Here is a 19005-nt window from a genome sequence, read left to right as displayed (position 1 = left end):
AGATTATTGATGTCACTGTAACACAAAGATAGGCTGACATACAAAGGTCATCCTATTTCATCAATCTGTTCTCAAGAGCATCCTGTTCTATCTTAATTTTTCACAGTCGCCTCTCCCAACTTGCAGTAAGATGATTTGACAAGCAGAGACTTGTTTACACGTGTACATATGGGGCTTTATTATGACCTTGGAGGGATGCCCCGATGGGGGGCAAGATTTCCTCAAAGAGGGAGAGAAGGCAGACTATTCCTACTCGCCTGATCTCACCTATTACCTTCCAGCTCGCACACTTTCTCCTTCCCCATCTTCTTACTCCCCCTCCTTCCCAGCCCCGGTGGGGGGCTCGGCCGGAAGAGTTGACTGCTTATTCATTTCCGTAGATGCTGCCTGACCTCCTGTGTTCCTCCAGTGTTTTGTGTGTGTTGCTCAGGCAGATTATTTATTTGTATGGAGCTTTTTGAGTCCTTACAAACATTGTAAATTTATCAGCTGCTACCATATTGTGCCGATGTCAGAGGTGCAGCAGACACTTTGTGCAACAAGCAATTCAATGCAGAACAGCACAGGAACAGGCCATCCAGCCCATCGTGACTGTACTGACTGTGATACCAATCTAACTCATACCAAGCACAGAAGGGATTCTGCAGATGCTAGAAATCATGAGTAACACATACTAAGTGCTGGAGGAACTCGGCAAGTCTGGCAACATTTTGTTCCTGCAACAGTCTGTGTGTGTGTGTGTAACTAGTCTCACATGCTGTGTATCCATCCATTCCATGTCCAGATTATCTGCTCCTGAAGGAGAGGTAAACATTGTTTGGGATACAGGGAGGATCTCCATCTAAAATTGTATCAATGGGTCATAACATCTCCTTGGGAAAGCAAGCAGGCCTTTATTTAAAGTCTCATCCACAAGGCAGCTCTGGGCACTCCCGCTAATGCACTGGGAAAGCCAGCTTCCGTTTGTTTTTGGGGTTTTTTTAGATTATGAGAACACTCAGTCCTCTTTTATTGTCATTTAGAAATGCATAAATGAACTAAGAAATGATACAATGTTTCTCCGGAGTGATATCACAGAAAACAGGACAAACCAAAGACTAACACTGACAGAACCACATTATTATAACACATAGTTACAGCAGTGCAAAGCAATAACATAATTTGATAAAGAACAGACCATGGGCACGGTAAAAAAAAAGTCACAAAGTCCCGAGTCGATCGACTCCCGAGTCCCCGATAGCAGGCGGGAAAGGGGAGAAACTCCCTGCCATAAACCTCCAGGCACCGTCAACTTGCCGATACCTTGGAAGCAGCCAACCCCAGCCGACACTGAGTCCATCCGTCCGAAAACTTCGAGCTTCCGACCAGCCTCTCCGATACAGCCTCCCGAGGGCCATCCTCTGCCGAGCGCCCTCGACCTCTCCCTGGCCGCTGAAACAAGCAAAGCCGAGGATTTCAGGGCCTTCAGCTCTGGAGATTCCGGTTACCACACTGTAGCAGCGGCAGCGAAGTGGGCATTTCAGAAGTTTTCCAGATGTTCCTCCGTGCTGTCACATCCGTCTCCATCAAATCAGGATTGTGCATGGTCCCCTACTTGACAGATAACAGACATCATCACCGAAGTGGCCGCGCGCGCTGCGTCATGCCGCCATCTTCTCCTTTATATTTGTCTCTGGAGAAGGCCTTGAACTCCTGACTCAGAGTTGGGAAAGATTAACCCAGTTGATACAAACGCACCGAAAGAGTAAACTGCTGCTTTAATGAACTGTTCTTACAGTAAGTACTTCAGACGAAAGGTGCAGTACACCTCGTATCATCCAGGCCATGCTCTCTTCTTGTTACTGCCGTCAGGAAGGAGATATAGGAGCCTTAGTCCCACAGCACCAGGGTCAGGAACAGTTATTACCTTTCAACTATTGGGCTCCTGAACCAGTGTGGATAATTTCATTCACCACTCCCACTTTCAAATCTCTTACTATCTCTTTTTTCCATTGGTCTTGATGAAGGGTCTCGACCCGAAACTTCGACTGTACTTCTTCCTATTGATGCTGCCTGGCCTGCTGCGTTCACTGGCATTTTGTGTGTGTTGACATAACCTTTGACCTCGCTTTCAAGGACTTCACCTTCCTTCCCTCCCTCCCTCCCTCCCTCTCTCTCCCCTCACTTCCATCCTTCCCTGCCTCGTGGCTCCACAAGAAAGGAGATATCGGCTAGCCAGCCTTTCCAGTTTGCAGTATATTTGGCCAGTTCTGATGAAAGGCCAGCACCCTGTAATATTAACTGCATTTCTCTCTCCATGGATGCTAGCTGACCTCCTGGGATTTGTCTGCAGTTTCTGATAGTTTTAATTCCACATCCCATTCCCATTCTGACATGTCTATCCACGGCCTCCTCTACTGTAAAGATGAAGCCACACAGGTTGGAGGAACAACACCTTATATTCCGTCTGGGTAGCCTCCAACCTGATGGCATGAACATTGACTTCTCTAACTTCTGTTAATACCCCACCTCCCCCTTGTACCCCATCTGTTATTTATTTATATACACACACATTCTTTTTCTCTCTCTCCTTTTTCTCCCTCTGTCCCTCTGACTATACCCCTTGCCCATCCTCTGGGTTCCCCCCCCTCCCCCTTTTCTTTCTCCCTGGGCCTTCTGTCCCATGATCCTTTCATATTCCCTTTGCCAATCACCTGTCCAGCTCTTGGCTCCATCCCGCCCCCCCCCAATCTTCTACTATCACTTCTGATCTCCCCCTCCCCCTCCCACTTTCAAATCTCTTACTATCTCTTCTTTCAGTTAGTTCTGACGAAGGGTCTTGGCCCGAAACGTCGACTGTACCTCTTCCTAGAGATGCTGCCTGGCCTGCTGCGTTCACCAGCAACTTTGATGTGTGTTGCTTGAAATTCCAGCATCTGCAGAATTCCTGGTGTTTCTGTTTTTATCCCATGTTTTTGTTTGTTTGCACGTTGAGGTGTCATTCTTCCAGCTGGCAAATGCCGAACCAAGGGCACAGTTTCAGAGTCGAGAATTGTCCATTCAGGATGGAAGTGAAGGCAAAAGCCTTCATGGAGGGTTAGAATTTCCCACCTTGGGGTCTGTGCGTGCTCAGTCATTGGGTTTATTCATGGTTGAGCTTGATAGGCTTTGGGATGTAAAGAGAATTGAAAGATGAGGTGGAAAGTGGAAAAGGTGGAGTCATTGACCAAGATCTTATTGAATGGCTGGTCAGTGCTGAGCTGATAGATGAATATTGAGGGCTGCTAGGATGTTACAATAGATTGTAGCACAATCCTGCTGAAAGGGTTTCAGTGCATAACATTAACTTCATTCTCCTCCATAAATGCAGGCTGGCCTACTGAGTTTGTATGTGTTGCTCAAGCCTTGAATACACAGTGCCAGCAGGATTAGGAGACTAGTATAGCACAGAAGAGGGTACAAAACCATCCTCTGCTTGGGTTCTTTCCCATTATAATCCAGTCAATCCCACATAATCCATGCTCTTTCCCCATTTCCATGAATTATTTTTCCTTCAGGTGTTTTAGGTGGCTATAATTTATTAAGAGTTTGAGGAGACTTGGTATTGTCACCAAAGACACTCAAGTTTCTACAGACGTACTGCAGAGAGCATTATAACCAGCTGCACCATCGTCTGGTATGAAGGGAATGGGGGCTCTGCACAGGATCAAAGTCAACTCAGTCATCTCCATCATGGGCACTCGCCTCCGTAGTATCCAGGGCATCTTCAAGGAGCAGAAACTCCAAAAAGGCAGCATCCATCATTAAGGACCTCCATCACCCAGGACTTCCCTCTTCTCATTGCTACCCTCAGAGGTACAGGAGCCTGAAGACTCACACTCAATGATTCAGGAGCAGCGCCTTCCCCTCTGCCATCCGATTTCTGAATGGACATTGAACCCGTGATGATGACTATGAAGACATGCAGTCCTCTTTTATTGTCATTTAGTAATGCATGCATTAAGAAATGATACATTATTTCCTCCGGTGTGATATCACAAAACACAGGACAAACCAAGACTGAAAAAACTGACAAAACTACATAATTGTATCATATAGTTACAAACAGTATAACAATACCATAACTTGATGAAGAAGTCCATGAGCACAGTAAGGTTCAAAGTTTCTCAAATGTCCCACATCTCACACAGACGGAGAGAAGGAAGAAAAACTCTCCCTGCCATGCCGACCACAATCCGACTCTGAGCCATCCAAAAACTTCGAGCTCTGATCAGCTCTCCGACACCGAGTACTGAGCGCCATCTCTGTCCGAACGATTCGACCTCCTTCTCGGTCGCCAAAAGCAGGCAAGGCCGGGGATTTTGAGGCCTACTCTCCAAAAGATTCCCGACTACACAATAACGACAGCAGTGAACGGGCGTTTCAGAAATTTCTCCAGATGTTCCTCTGTGCTTTCACGTCCATTCTCCATCAAATCAGAATTGTCCACGGCCCCTATTTAACGGATACGATATCATTTTTCACAGGAGGGCTGCGCACACGCAGGTGCGTCGCCATCTTCTCCTCCCGCCGTGAACACTACCTCCCAACTTTTTATTTTTATTTGTACATTACTTGTTTAACTAGTTAACATAGATACTTACTGTAATTCACGTTTTTTCTACTATCATGTATTGCATTGTACAGCTGCTGCAAAGATACCAAATTTCATGAAATATGCCAATGATATTAAACCTGATGCTGATTCTGATACCCAGTTCCCATTTAGTTTCTATTGTGTGTGTCTTCTACGCACCTAATCACTCACTCCATGTTACTCTGTCATCTTCAGACCTTAAACTCACGCCCTCTGCTAACTGATCCTCCTGCCATTGGAAATGGTTCTCCGAACCCTTAAACATCTCTGGAGCAGAAACCTGTGGACCTCCCAATGGGCACCGGGCTTTGAGGTGAAAGTTCTTCCTTCCAGCAAGGGTCAATAATGAAATCCGGAAACTTCTTGGCCTTCCATTGCTGAAGGAGGGTCTTGGTCTGAAACGTCGACTGTTTATTCATCTCCATAGGTGCTGCCCGACTTGTGGGGTTCCTCCGGCATTTTATGCGTGTTGCTTTGGCCCTTGTTGCTGCAGAAGGGACTCCAAACACGGGGCTGTGAATTAGGGAGAGGATGATGATGCTATGCTCTGTAACTTCTCCGTGAAGTTCCTGCCCACTTGTTTCTTCACAGATCCCAGAGCTGCTGATGGTGACCCAGTGTCCCCCAAAAGGCTGCTGTGTGTGCATCCTGTAGTGCACGTAATTGACGGAAATTTCAAGTTACATGCACTAATCTAGGCATAAAATTCCCTTCAAGGCATTCACTTCATTATAAGTGAGTTATAATCAGCCACTAAATCATAATTATTGCTGAACAAACTATCTGGGCCTAAAAATTATAATTTTATGTGATCTTGATTGTAATTTCTTCTCATGAATATTTCAAAGCACAGAAGGTTTTAAAGAAAGCTTTTAGAGTGTTTTTAAGACATCTCGTAATCATTAATCATTTTTAACTTCAGGCTCCATTTAATGTTTAAAAGTTTGATTGAGTTTTCTCCCTATTTTCTGTCTATGGGAATTCTTCAGTCTGGTTGGGCGATGAGAGCACTGTGGGACTGATGGAGGTTTCAGAATCATCAAACGTACAGCACTGATCCAGGCCCTTCAGCCCCCCGAGCCCATGCTGACCATCAGCCACCCAAGTACACTAACCCCGTTCCCTTCTCTCCGCGTTCCCATCAGCCTCCTCCCCGCCCACATCATAACACTCGCCTACACGGTAGGGCCAACTTACAGGGACCAATTAACATGCACGTTTCTGAGACGTGGGCTCAGTGGCTGGCAGTCAGGGTTCAATTCCCGTCACTATGACTGTGAGGGTTTCCTCTGGGTGCTCCAGTTTCCTCCCACGTTCCAAAGACACATGGGTTAGGGTAACGAGTTGTGGGTATGCCTGCGTTTGTGCCAGACTACCAGCTGGCTGGCCCCAGCACAACCCTCACTGATATGATTTGACACATTTCACTGTATGTTTTGATGGCTAAAGTTCTGAATCCAGCACGGTCACCGGGAGTACAAAGCACCACACAACCAAATGCTGGAGGAACTCAGCAGGTCAGGCAGCATCTATGGAAATGAACAAACTGCCAACGTTTCAGGCCGAGGCCCTTCATCAGGACCGGAGGGGAAGGGGGAAGTCACCAGAATAAAAAGGTAAACACGAGGAAATCTGCAGATGCTGGAATTTCAAGCAACACACATCAAAGTTGCTGGTGAACGCAGCAGGCCAGGCAGCATCTCTAGGAAGAGGTACAGTCGACGTTTCGGGCCGAGACCCTTCGTCAGGACTAACTGAAAGAAGAGCGAATAAGAGAATAAAAAGGTGGAGGGGAGGCGGGTGTGACGGGAAGGTGGCTAGCAGGAAGGTGATAGGTGAAGCCAAGTGGGTGGGAAAGGTCAATTGGAGAGGAAAGAATCTGATAGGACAGAGAATGGACTACAGGAGATTAAGGGAAGGGGATGACCCGGGGGAAGTAGGCAGGAGAGGAGAGGTAAAAGGGGAATAGAGGTGGCGGGGGGGAGACAGGTAAGCTCCATGTTAATGGCAGCAAAGGTCAGGAGTGAATCTGAATTGCTGGAGTGGGAACAGAAACTCGACTAGCTGTGCGAGTGTTTGTGGCTGCAGGCAGCTGCCTTCGAGATTAGTAGTAAATCCTGTCGCTTTGACGCTGATCCTGACTACTGGGCTGCAGTTTGTCAGTTGCGGTATTTCCAGAACATTCACACCCGGGTCCTGCTACCCCTGTCCACACTCAGTCCTGACGGAGGGTTTTGGCCTGGAGTGTCACCTCCCCCCACCGCCCAGCGCTGCTCGGACCCGCTGAGGCTGCCCAGCAGACCGATCGCTGCTCGAGATTCCAGTGTCTCCAGGTCTCAGGCAGTGCTCAGAGATGTCCACAAGATGGAAGCACAAGACTGAGCTATTGAAAGAAAGTGAACGTGGTCCAGCATCAGTGGAACGATCCATCACACCAAATTGTACTCGGTGGCTGCATAATTAGGTACACCTGCTCATTAATGCAAAATCTGATCAGCCAATCATGTGGCAGCCACTCAATGCATAAAAGCATGCAGATAGTCAAGAGGTTCAGTTCTTTTTCAGCCCAGACATCAGAATGGGGAAGAAATGTGATCTAAGCGACTTCGACTATACAGTGATTGTTGGTGCCAGACGGGGTGGTTCGAGTATCTCAGATACTGTTGATTCCCTGCAAGCTTCACGAACAACACTCTCTGTGAATGGCGCGATAAACAAAAGAATAATCCGGCGAACAGCAGGACTGTGGGGAAGTGCCTTGATATTGAGAGGGGTCAGAGGAGAATGGCCGAACTGGTTCAAGGTGACAGGAAGGCGACAGTAACTCAAATAACCAGCCCGTTACAACAGTGGTGTGCGGAACAGGAATCTCTGAGCACACAACTTGTCGAACCTTAAAGCGGATGGCTACAGCAGCAGAGATTACACTGGATTCCACTCCTGCATCTAGTAAATCCACTGAGGCGCATACTCTGAGGAAACACAGTTCCTAAAGCAAAAGAAGTGTTTCCTCAAATTAGAGGTTAAAAATTAAAGCCTCGCTGCAAATCTAAAACATCTAGTCTCGGGGCTTTGCAAAAGTTGTGTCGGATCTGTGCCTTTCACACGTAGAGAGCAGGCAGGCAGCGGAACGTGCCTCAAAGGAGTCCAGTTAACATCAGAACGTAGTTCAGGACTGTATCTGTTGTGAGCGAACCAGCTAAGCTCCAATTGATTCAGTTGTTTGAAGACAGTGGGAGCCGTTCAGTGGGCGCTGTCCGCACTAATCGCCCTCAATAAATGTGAGAACTTCCCGAGGTCCCAGAAGCATTATCGTAGTCATACAGCACAGAAGCAGAACCTTTGGCCCAGCTGGTGAATGCCAACCACAGCATCCTGAATTCAGCTGGTAATCCTCTGTGCCCCTTCTCTCTACATACCTATCAAAACGGCTCTGAAATGGTACAATCGCACCCACCTCGGCCACTTCCTCTGGTCGATCGTTCCAGATTGCTCAAGTTACCCCTGGGGTCACTTTCTCCCCAAACACACAAAAATAGGCTCGGGGACACGTGACGAGGCGTCAGTGGAGGCGACCGGAAGGACAATGAGGTGGGGGGAATTCCAAAGTTCAGGGCCCGGCACCTGAACACACAGCTGTTAGTTTCTCAGATTTCCTTATGGCACGAGAGTACATTCGGCCCATTGATACGGAGTTATTCCATGAATCCCACTTTTGTTTCTGTTCATATACTTGCCGGCGCCTCCCTATCCTACTGACACCTCTGTTGCATTTCCTTTTCGGGGCCCCAAAGTGACTAACACCCTTTTAAACTGTAGCCGCTGCTCAGATGTGAGAAGTGCAGCTGCCAACTTGTACACAGCAAGATCCCACAAAACAGCAATGCCATACTTATTTAATATAACTTTTAAAATACGTATGCATTTACTGTAATTCTCAGTTTTTATTATTATTGACTGCTTTCACGTAACAACAAATTTCATGACGTATACAAGTGATATTAAATCTGATTCTGGTTCTGAGAACATCTACTTTTTTTTGTCGTTAGGGGTAGGGGGGATTGTTGCCTGCTGTTGCTTACACATGGTGGGGGGAGCTGGAGGGGGGACTTTGGGGTTCTAACATTTAACATGTCTAACATGTCTAACATCTAACATTTAACTGCCGTTTATTCTTTGGGGCACTCCTCTGTTTTGTGGATGGTTGCAAAGAAAAAGAATTTCAGGATGTACATTTCTCTGATATTAAATGTACCTTTGAACCTTTGTTTTAGTGGATGTTGATGGATGGAGGTAACACTTGGGCCAGCTCCCCTGCTCTCTCAATAACACTATGGGATCTTTTATATCACCATCTCTGAGTTACATGTTTCATCTGAAAGACAAATTTGCCAACTTTAAGAATTTCTCACATCCCCTGAAAATCTGCCCTTTTCAGAATTCCCATCCTTGAGTTGAGATCACTAAATGACCTCCCTAAGGGTTTCATTCCACAGTCTCCCCAAGGGCGTCACTCCACGGTCTCCCCAAGGGCGTCACTCCACGGCCTCCCTAAGGGTGTCACGGTAGGTCGTGCTGTTGCCTTGGAGCTCCACGAACCTGGGTTCGATCCTGCCCTCCGGCACTGTCTGTGTAGAGTGTGTGCGTTCTTCTCACAACTCACAGGCCTGTTTCTCCCCACACCCCATAGCCTTGTGGGATGGTAGACTAATTGCAGACATCCCACCCTGCAAAAACTCATTTCAGGGAGGTAGCACCATCAATTTGTGGGAGACTTCTGGGAGAGGTGGGATGTCTGCAATAGAGTAGCTCCTGAGCAGCTAGCCAGCTAGTTTAAATAACGTTAGCTATGCTAATGAACGAATGACACCTGTTAAACTCACCTCAACACGTCTTTTACAGTCTTAACCCACCATGGGCAATAGAAAAGTCACTGTTGCAAACAGTGCAGCGAGAAACACTGTCATTATTTTTGAACCCTATTAGGCAGGGGCACACTTTAGTGTAGTCTGGGGTGACGTACGTTTTATATTTTGTTTGGAACACTCTGCCATGGCGCACTCTCACTCGCGCTCTCTCTCTCTCTCCCATGGTTGCTCACGCGCTCTCAAGCGCTCTCGCGTGCTTTTGTTCTCGCTCTCTCTCTCGCGCGCGCGCGCTCTCTCTCATGGTCTCTCTTGTGCTCTCTCTTGCTTTCTCTCGCTCGCTCTCAAAAAAATTGATTTCCGTGACATTGTATATAATTTGCGGGCATCAGGGAGCCACTATCAATATGCGGGAGACTCCCGGACGTTCCGGGAGAGGTGGGATGTCTGTAATTAGTTGCAGTAAATTTGCCCATAGTGTGTAGGTGAGTGGAAGAATCTTTGGGGCGGGTAGTTGATGGGGTTGTGGAGAAGAAGAACTGGGATTAATGTGTGATTCTAATTCTGGGTTTCCTGTTTACTTTAACAAGCCCCTTCATGGTTTCACCACCACGGTCTCCCCACGGCCTCCACTGATCCAAAGAAAACATCCAGAGCTTATCCACAGCTTTCCTCACGGCTATGGTTTCCCTGCCTGAATAAATTTCACGAAGTATAGTTTATGAGTGGTAATAAACATGATTTTGAAGCTCTTAGATTGGCTTGTGAATATACAGAATATGGAATAATATTCAGGCAGGAGAGAGTCCTGATGAAGGGTCACAGCCCATTACGTTGACTGCTGATTCCTCTCCATGGATGCTGCCTGGCCTGCTGAGCTCCTCCAGCATTTTGTGTGCGTTGCTCCGGATCTCCAGCGTCTGCAGAATCTCTTGTGTCTAAGTGTCGCTAGTGTGATTTCACACGCTGAAGGGCCTGTTCCTCTGCTCTACTATTCTATGTTTTTCCTCTCTTTTGCAGCAGTTCCTACACCTCGCTCTGGCCAGAGAGACCGATGAACGCAAACCCGAGAAGGTGGGTGGACCCCAGGGGTCGCCCCGGAGCGTCCGCCCCTGACCTCCGACCCTCGTCCCCACCGAGTTACTACGACGCGGTGTGCGACATGAAAGGCTCGGCTGGCAGCGACCCGGCCATTCACCGCGGCCCCCATGCGTTCCACCAGGGGCAGTACTACCAGATGACCGAGGGTGGTCTGGCAGCTCCCTACAGGAGGCGAGGAGCCCTGGTGGATCACAGGGACGTCATTAAAGCACACGAGGCCCACAAGATGCACAGCACACCCCAGGCAAAGCGCAAGGAATGGGAGTAAGTCATGGTTTCTGCAGCACACCGGCCATTTTCTAATGTTGTCAGGGTGGGTTTCCTTCCGTGGAGGACCATGAGAGAACTCTACCCTGGTCATTGAGTATATTCAAGATTGTGATCAATAGTGCTTTTTTTTTTGCAAGGAATCAGAGAATCCAGGAATCATTCAGGAAAGTAAAGTCGATGTCCCAGATGTACTGTAAATTGCGAATTGGGAGGAATTTGGGATAATTACAACCTCTAGTGAAATAAGTGTTGAGCCAATAGTTGGAGCTGTGGCCAGAGAAGTCTCCAGGTCCAGAGAGTCTTTAAAAAAGTGGTCCACGAAGTAATTAATTGGTTTAAACTTTGCAAAGTTCACTTGATTTAAGAAAGGTTCCATTAGTTTCGCAAATAGCAAAAATTATGTTTCCTTCAAAAAGGAGACAAAATATAAAACTATAGGTTTAGGACAGAAAGTATAAAACTGTAACCTTAACATCTGACCTCCTAGGGAAAATATTAAAGTAGTTAATTATTAAAGGTATCTAGTGGGTCAAGATAGTCAGGAAAATTCAACATGGTTTTGTGAAAAGGAAATAGTGTTTAACTAACTTACTGAAGTTCTTTGATGAAATGACGTGTGTTGTGGATAAAGGGGAACTGGTGGATGTACTATATTGAGACATCCAGAAAGCTTTTGGTAAAGTCCCACATCGAAGGTTGTGGAGAACATAAAAGCGCACGGCATAGGAAGTGATATCTTGGTGTAGATGGAAAGTTGGGCAGCCAACAGGAGACACAGAACAGGCAGAAATGTGTGACGGGGCATAACATCCACCACAGGGATCAGTGTTGGGAACTCAGTCAGCCACAGATGATATAAATGAAGGATGAGAGTGGGGTTGCTCAGTTTGGTGATAACATAAAGATGGGTGGGAAGGGAAGTTGTGACGAGGGTCCAGGAAGGTATGAATAGGTTAAAAATCCGGCAATTGGAGCAATATCCATATTCCTGAACTGAGAAATCCTTGTGCAGGAATCTAGTTCAGAATTCCTCTTACAACTGCTCCACTCCGGTTGCTAATTCAGAATTAAAGATACAACTTTTTAAAAAAGTCACATGTACATCAAAACTTGCAGTGAAATGCATGGTTTTCAGCGACCCGAGGGTGAGCTGGGGAGGGGGGCCCCACAAGTGTCGCCACACATTCCAGTGCTGACGTAGCCTCCCCACAGTGCTCAGCAGGACAACACACAAACACAACGAGCGTTAAGACAACGGCAGCAAAACATGGGTGTGATCTTACTGAATGGTGGAGCAGGTTCAAGAACCTGATGAATTACCAACTCTCCCTTTTTATACATCGGGAGAAATCCCCTGGTCCGGTTTGTATCTTTTTAACACCAATAAGAAAAATGAAGTTGAACTAAAGAATTGACTCAAGTAACATCCCAGAAATGGCTCTAAATCGGGAACTGGAAGGGAGGGAGGAATTCAGGAAAATTATAACCTTTTGGGAAATGGAACTGAGCAAATGTTTGGAACTATGAGCTGATAAGTCTCCAGATCCAGTGCAGGAGCTAAGATCTGTTCAAAGTTGGGAGGACTAGATGGGGTGGATGTGGAGAGGATGCTTCCTGTGCTGGGGGTATCTAGAACTAGAGGCCACAGCCTCAAATTGAGGGGTGACCTTCAGAAGAGAAGTAAGGAGGATTTATTTTAGCCAGAAAGTAGTGAATCTGTGGAATGCTGTGCCACAGACTGCGGTGGGGGCCAAGTCCTTGGGTATATTTAAGGCAGAAGTTGTTCGTTTCCTGATCGGTCAGGGCATCCAAGGATATGGCGAGAAGGCAGGTCTATGGGGATCAGCCATGATGGAATGGCAGAGCAGACTTGATGGGCTGAATGGCCTAATTCTGCTCCTATGTCTTATGGTCTGACTGGACGTTGCTGGAGTCATCGATTGAGAGACATGAGACTTTAAATTTCCTAATAAATCTGACATTATAGGAAATCTTGGTAATTAATACCATAAAACTACAAGATTACAATGAAATCCATTGCTTGATAATGTCCTTTGTGAAGGAAATCTACCTACTGTCCCTACCTGGGACTCTTTGCCTAATCATCATGGTGGGGTGGGGGTGTGGGGAGAGTGGAATTAAGTACAGACGGTAGCTGCTGTCAATATCCACAATGGGTTTAATAAAAAAAAATAAAGCTTCATGAACATTTTTTAAAACATGAGGAATTCTGCCGATGATAGAAATCCAAAGCAACATACACAAAAGTCCCGATGGAGGGTCTTGGCCCAAAACGTCGACTGTTTATTCATTTCCATAGATGCTGCCTGACCTGCTGAGTTCCTTCAGCACTTTGTAGGAATATCTTTTGCTCCTGGGGTTCTGTTCCCAGAGGCAAGACCCCTAGCCAGTACTTTGTTCAAGTGAAAACTGTCACTAACCATTTTCAAGGCTTTGAACTGCAGCGGGCTTCCCGAAACCACTTGGTGACATAACCATGCACGTTTTCCGGAGGGCTTGCTAGCTCTGATCAGAAAGGGACTTCCATTGAAAAAGGCTTGCATTTTTATAGCATCTTTTTCCAGTTTCCCGAAGTCCCTTAACAGCCAGCAAGTTGTTTTGGAAGAGGAGACAATAGTGGAGTGTCAAGTCGTGTACGGCAAGCTCCCTTTGGATTACTGCCAGAGTTATATACAGACCTCTAAACAGTAGCTAGTATGTCAGGTACAAACTACAACAGGACATAGAAAAGATATGTAAAAAGGGCAATATTATAATGGTTATGGAGGATTTCAATATGCAGGCAGATTGGGAAAATCTTGTTGGTGCTGGAGGGAATTTGTAGAATGCTTTTGAGATGGCTTTTTAGAGCAGTGTGCAGTTGAGCTCACGAGGTAAAAGGCAGTTCTCGACTGGGTGTTGTGTAATGAAGCAGATTTGGTTAGGGATTTGTGAGGGAATCCTTAGAAGGCAGCGCTCATAATAAGATAGAATTCACCCTGCAACTTGAGAGGGAGAAGATAAAATCAGATGTATCAGTGGAGAAAGGGAATTTACAAAGGCATGAGTGAGGAGCTGGCCAAAGTTGATTGGAAGGGGACACTAGCAGGGGTGATGGCAAAGCAGCAATGGCTGGAGTTTTCCGGGGTAAGTGGAATGCGCATATAGATTCATCCCAAAAAAGAACTGTTCTAAAGGGAGGATGAGGCAAACATGCTGACAAGGGAAGTCAAAGACCACATTAAAAGTAAAAGCGAGGGCATATAACATAGCAAAAATTAGTGGGAAGTTAGAGGTTCGGGAAGTTTCAAAACCCAGCAAAAGGCAACTGAAAAAGCATTAAGGAGAGAAAAGAGGAAATATGAAGGTAAACTAGCCAATAGGATATCAAAAGTTTTTTTGGATATTGTATATTAAGGATGAGAGTGAGAGTGGATATTGGACCACTGGAAAATGACACTGGAGATATAGTAATGGGGGATGACAGATAAACTTAATAAATATTTTGTGACAGTCTTCACCCAGGAGGACACCAGCAGTACGCTAGAAGTTGGAGAGTGTCAAGGGGCAGAAGTGAGTGTAGTCACTATTACTATTGATCGTGTGGTGGGGGGAGACGAGGGTGCAAAGGTTAGGTGCTGTGCATGCTTGCTGTTCTCAAACAGAGGAGATACAGGCAAGGGAGAACTTTGACGATCTGCTACTGGGCAGGCAGCAGATAAGGAATTGGCCATGAGATGGCACCAGAGCTCATTTTATAGACAGAGAGTTGTAATTAGTAAAAGGATGCAGTCGTATCATGTGATACAGCAGGGAAACTGAATCCTTCGGCCCATTGAGTGCATACTGACATTAGCCACTGCGTATCTCATGATTCACTCTCCCCACATTCTTTTAACTTCCCCCAGATTCAACCTCTCACCTACACACCGGAGGTAATTAAAAGAGCCAGGTGACTTGCCAACCTGATCATTAATTTGGGATGTGGGAGGAACTGTGAGCATCCGGAGGAAACTCCCCTTGGTCAGGGGAAGAACATGCAAACTCCACACAGGCAGAGCCGATGCCAGGATTGAAGCTGGATCTCTGGTGCTGTGAGGCAGCAACTCTGCCATGTGCTCCACTCTGCCCGTGAGTTGGTGTAGTGTGAGCAGTTTCTTGGTTAGAAATTATGATGGGGTATTCTCATGGGAGTTCTGAAGAACGAGATAGGATATTACCGAAGTGTACAAGGTTCTGTGGGGATTTGATGGAGTAGGCAAGAAGAGGCTGTTTCCTTGGGTTGGAATGATCAAGATCAAGGTTAAGCATTATTGTGGTAACAGGCATTCACAGAGTGTTAACTACCTTGTTGCTTCAGCAGCACAGTACATTACATGTGAACATAAATTGTATATGACTTGTGCAAAATTGAGGGGTTCACCACTTACAGCAATTAGCTTTAGTTCTGACATGTGCATCGAAATATTGAAACATACAATGAAATGTTTCGTTTGCATTAAATCAGATTAGCAAGGATTGTGCTGCGAGCAGCATACACTTCTGGCACCAACGTTGCATGCCCACTACTTACTAAACCTATCCGTATGTCTTTAGAATGTGGGGTACCCGGAGGAAGCCCATGCGGGCATGGAGAGAACGTGCAAACTCCTTACAGACAGTGGTGGAATTGAATCCGAGTCACTGGCACTGCGAGAGCATTACGCCAATTGTTACGTTTCCATCGCCAGCCCACGGACCCCTCAGTTAATGGTAGGGGTCCATGGCATATATATATATATAGCTCTAGAGACTGTTGTGTGAGAAAATCGGAGGTCAGCAGTTTCGGAGATACTGTCTGGTACCAGCAATCACTCCATGGTCAAAGTCACTTCGATCATATTCCTTCCACATTCTGATGTCTGGTCTGAACAGCAATGGAACCTCCTGACCATGTCTGCATGCTTTTATGCATTGAGTTGCTGCCACATGATTGGCTGGGTAAATATTTGCATTAATGAGCAGGTGTACAGGTGAACCAATAAAGCAGTCACTATGTGTATAAAGATAACCAATCATTATTAATGCCATTGGGTTGTTTTAAAAACATCTCTAGTTCACGGCTGCCATTCAGCAGACAAGATCTGCAGAGATGGGGCATAGAACTGTACAGCTCAGGAACAGGCTCTTCGGCCCACAGTGTCTGTGTCAAATAAAATGGCAAATTAACCTGATTCTCTTCCGCCTGCACGTGGACCATATCCCTCTCAGCATCACCATTAGGTGCCGTGATGTATGACGTGGGCGATCATGCTCTCATGATCATGATTGTTCCTGGCAAACTTTTCTACAGAAGTGGTTTGCCATTGCCTTTTCTGGGCAGCGTCTTTACAAGATGGGTGACCCCAGCCATTATCAACACTCTTCAGAAATTGTCTGCCTGGTGTCAGTGGTTTCATAGCCAGCGCTTGTGATAGGCACCAGCTTCTCATGCAACTACCTGCTCCCAAGGCTCACGTGACCCTGATCGGGGGACTAAGTGTTTCCACTGCACCTCTGCCAGCCTTTCCAGGCACCCGGCATTCTCTTTTCCAAAAAAATTTCTCCCGCACATTCCCTGCCTCTGTAAGGAGTTTGTACATTCTCCCCATGACTGTGTGGGTTTCCTCCGGGTGCTCCGGTTTCCTCCCACAGTCCAAACACGCACTGGTTGGTAGGCTAATAGGTCATTGTAAAGTGTCCTGTGATTAGGTCAGGGTTAAATCGGGGGTTGCTGGGCAGCACGGCTCGAAGGACCAGTAGGGCTACTCGGTGTTATATCTCAACAAATAAAAATAAATACATTTCCTTTAAACATTCCCCCTCTCACTTTAAATGCATTTCCTCTATTACTTGACATTTCTGCCCTGGGAAAAGGATGCCGACTGTCTACCTTATCTATGCCTCTGATGAACTTCTGTCAGGTCTTCTCTCAGCTTCCAAAGCATCACAGCAAACAACCCAACCTCTGGTACCCTCTAATCAAATCAGCATCACAGTAAAGTTCTTCTACACCTTCTCCACATCCTCCCTGTATTAGGGGCACCAGAACTGCATTCAATACCATTGGCCTAACCAGTGTTTTAGATCATAGAACATAGAACACAGTGGTCCTTCAGCCCACGATGTTATGTGAGCCTACATAACTTATTCCACGATCAGTCTAACACTTCCCTTGTACATAGTCTATAACCCTCCATTTTTTCTTACATCCACGTGGCGATCTAAGAATGTCTTAAATAACAATATTGCATTAGCCTCTAACAACATCCTTGGAGGTGCTGGGTGCTCTCAAAGTAAAATAAATTCCGTAAACATTCCTCTAATCACCTTAAGTGGATGTGATTTGATATTTATATGGGTACAATGTAGACCTTACATCGCCTGGCCAATAAGGGACCTTACACCCACCACTGTGCTTTATTCTCCAATAATCTTTCTCATGATGACAATCAGCGATGAGCCAGGTCCGACAAAGTGAATAAATATATTTTTAAAAGGTCTAGATAAGAAGGCCAGTTCCAAAGGGGTGGTTGGTTTGTAAGGGTGTTCCATTGGAGTTGTTGAAATACTATTAAGCTTTCAGCCTCACTTGCTTTCCGATGTGCTTACCTCCACCCGCCACACAGCGATGCCCTTGGAACATCTGACTGAGGCTGACGATCTTCTCAAAAGGCTAACTCAGCAGAACAGTGCTGTAAAGTATTGCCCTGTGAACAGGAACCTCTAGAAACCAACAGACTGACAGGTTGATTGGTCCAGTCTCAGAAGACACTCAAGGGCTGGAATTACCACCGGTATAAACTAGGCCTTAGCGGTTCAGTAAACACTTGGAGAAGCCCTGTCACTGGTGTTGGTAGAGGCAGAAACATTGGAAACTCTCAGATAGGCATATGGATGATAGAAAAATGGAGGGTCATGTATGAAGGAAGGGTTAGATTGATCTTAGAATAGGTAACAGGTTGGCACATCACGGGCCAAAGGGCCTGTACTGAGCTATACTGTTCTTTAAGACTTTAGTGCAAGTTATACTCTTGTCAAAAATACCTGTCTTCAGATCAATTGAAGGTTTTGAAATGATTTCCTTCAATATAGCATCTTTAATATTGGAAAAACACCCTGGACAATTCATACAAACCATGTCATACCAAAACAGGCACTAACCACCCCTCCCACCCATAAGGAGATGATTGGATGGGAAGGGTGAAAGTTTGGTGATTTTATAAGCAGCATGTGGTGGGTGTAGGGTTCAAAGGTTCATTTTTATTGTCAAGGTATGCATATACAATACAACTCTGATATTCGTCTTCTCCATGAAATACAGAAAAAACCACGGGGGTTTTTAAAAGAAAAGATATCAACCTCTCCCTGCATGAAAAAGGAAAAGGAAACAAAATTTGCAAACCCCAAACCCCCCAACTCCCCCCGACACACAAAAGCTAACAGATTGCCCACACAGAAAACAGTAGCTGAAACATCAAACCCCAAACCAGCAACCCTCTCCCTTAGTAAAAAAAAAGTGACAATGACATCAAACCCCCAATTCCCTCCCTCTCAGAAAAAAGTGACAATACCATCAATCTCCCAACCATCTCTCTCATACACAAAAACTAACAGATCACCCACACAGGAAAGCCAACAAGAACATCAGACCCCAAATCCCCAACTCCCCTCTCACACAAAAACTAACATATCTCCCACCCGCCAACCTCAAACCGCTAATCGGCAACAAGAGAGGAGACTGAAGGAGAGCACCATAAACGACAGTGGTGGTGTGCACAGAACAGTATCGCAGGCAGTAGAGCTGCTGTCTCACACCTCGCCAGTGTCCCAGGCTCAGCCCTCAGATCAGGTACTGTCTGTGTGGAGTTCGCCCACTCCGCATGGCTTTCCCTGGGTGCTCCTTTTTCCTACCACATCCAAAAGGCATGCTGATTGCTGGGTTAGCTGGCGGGATAGGCTATAGAGAAAATTAGTGAGGGAGTGGGATTACAAGCATAGATTTGATGGGCTGAATGTCCTGTGCTGTAAGGAATACAGAATATGAAAATTTCCAAAGCCTGGACTCTCAGTAGCTGAAGGTACAGGAGCCTCAAGACTCACACCACCATATTCAGGAACAGTTACTACTCCTCA

General features: G+C 46.1%; 1 protein-coding gene across 1 annotated transcript in view; it reads left to right on the top strand.

The window, feature by feature from the left end:
* The first annotated feature begins 10735 nt into the window (after positions 1-10735).
* Positions 10736-19005, top strand: part of LOC134339471 (voltage-dependent P/Q-type calcium channel subunit alpha-1A-like) — a 607837-nt gene continuing 599567 nt past the window's right edge. Inside the window, exon 1 of the mRNA XM_063036009.1 lies at positions 10736-10845. Coding sequence (XP_062892079.1) covers positions 10808-10845 — 38 coding nt within the window. The 5' untranslated portion in view covers positions 10736-10807. The remainder of the gene's footprint in view (positions 10846-19005) is intronic.

The sequence above is a fragment of the Mobula hypostoma genome, chromosome 29 (genome assembly GCF_963921235.1).
Source record: "Mobula hypostoma chromosome 29, sMobHyp1.1, whole genome shotgun sequence".
NCBI classification, from domain to species: domain Eukaryota; kingdom Metazoa; phylum Chordata; class Chondrichthyes; order Myliobatiformes; family Myliobatidae; genus Mobula; species Mobula hypostoma.
The sequence above is the reverse complement of the archived record's forward strand: the minus strand, read 5'-3'. Positions and strand labels throughout refer to the sequence as shown.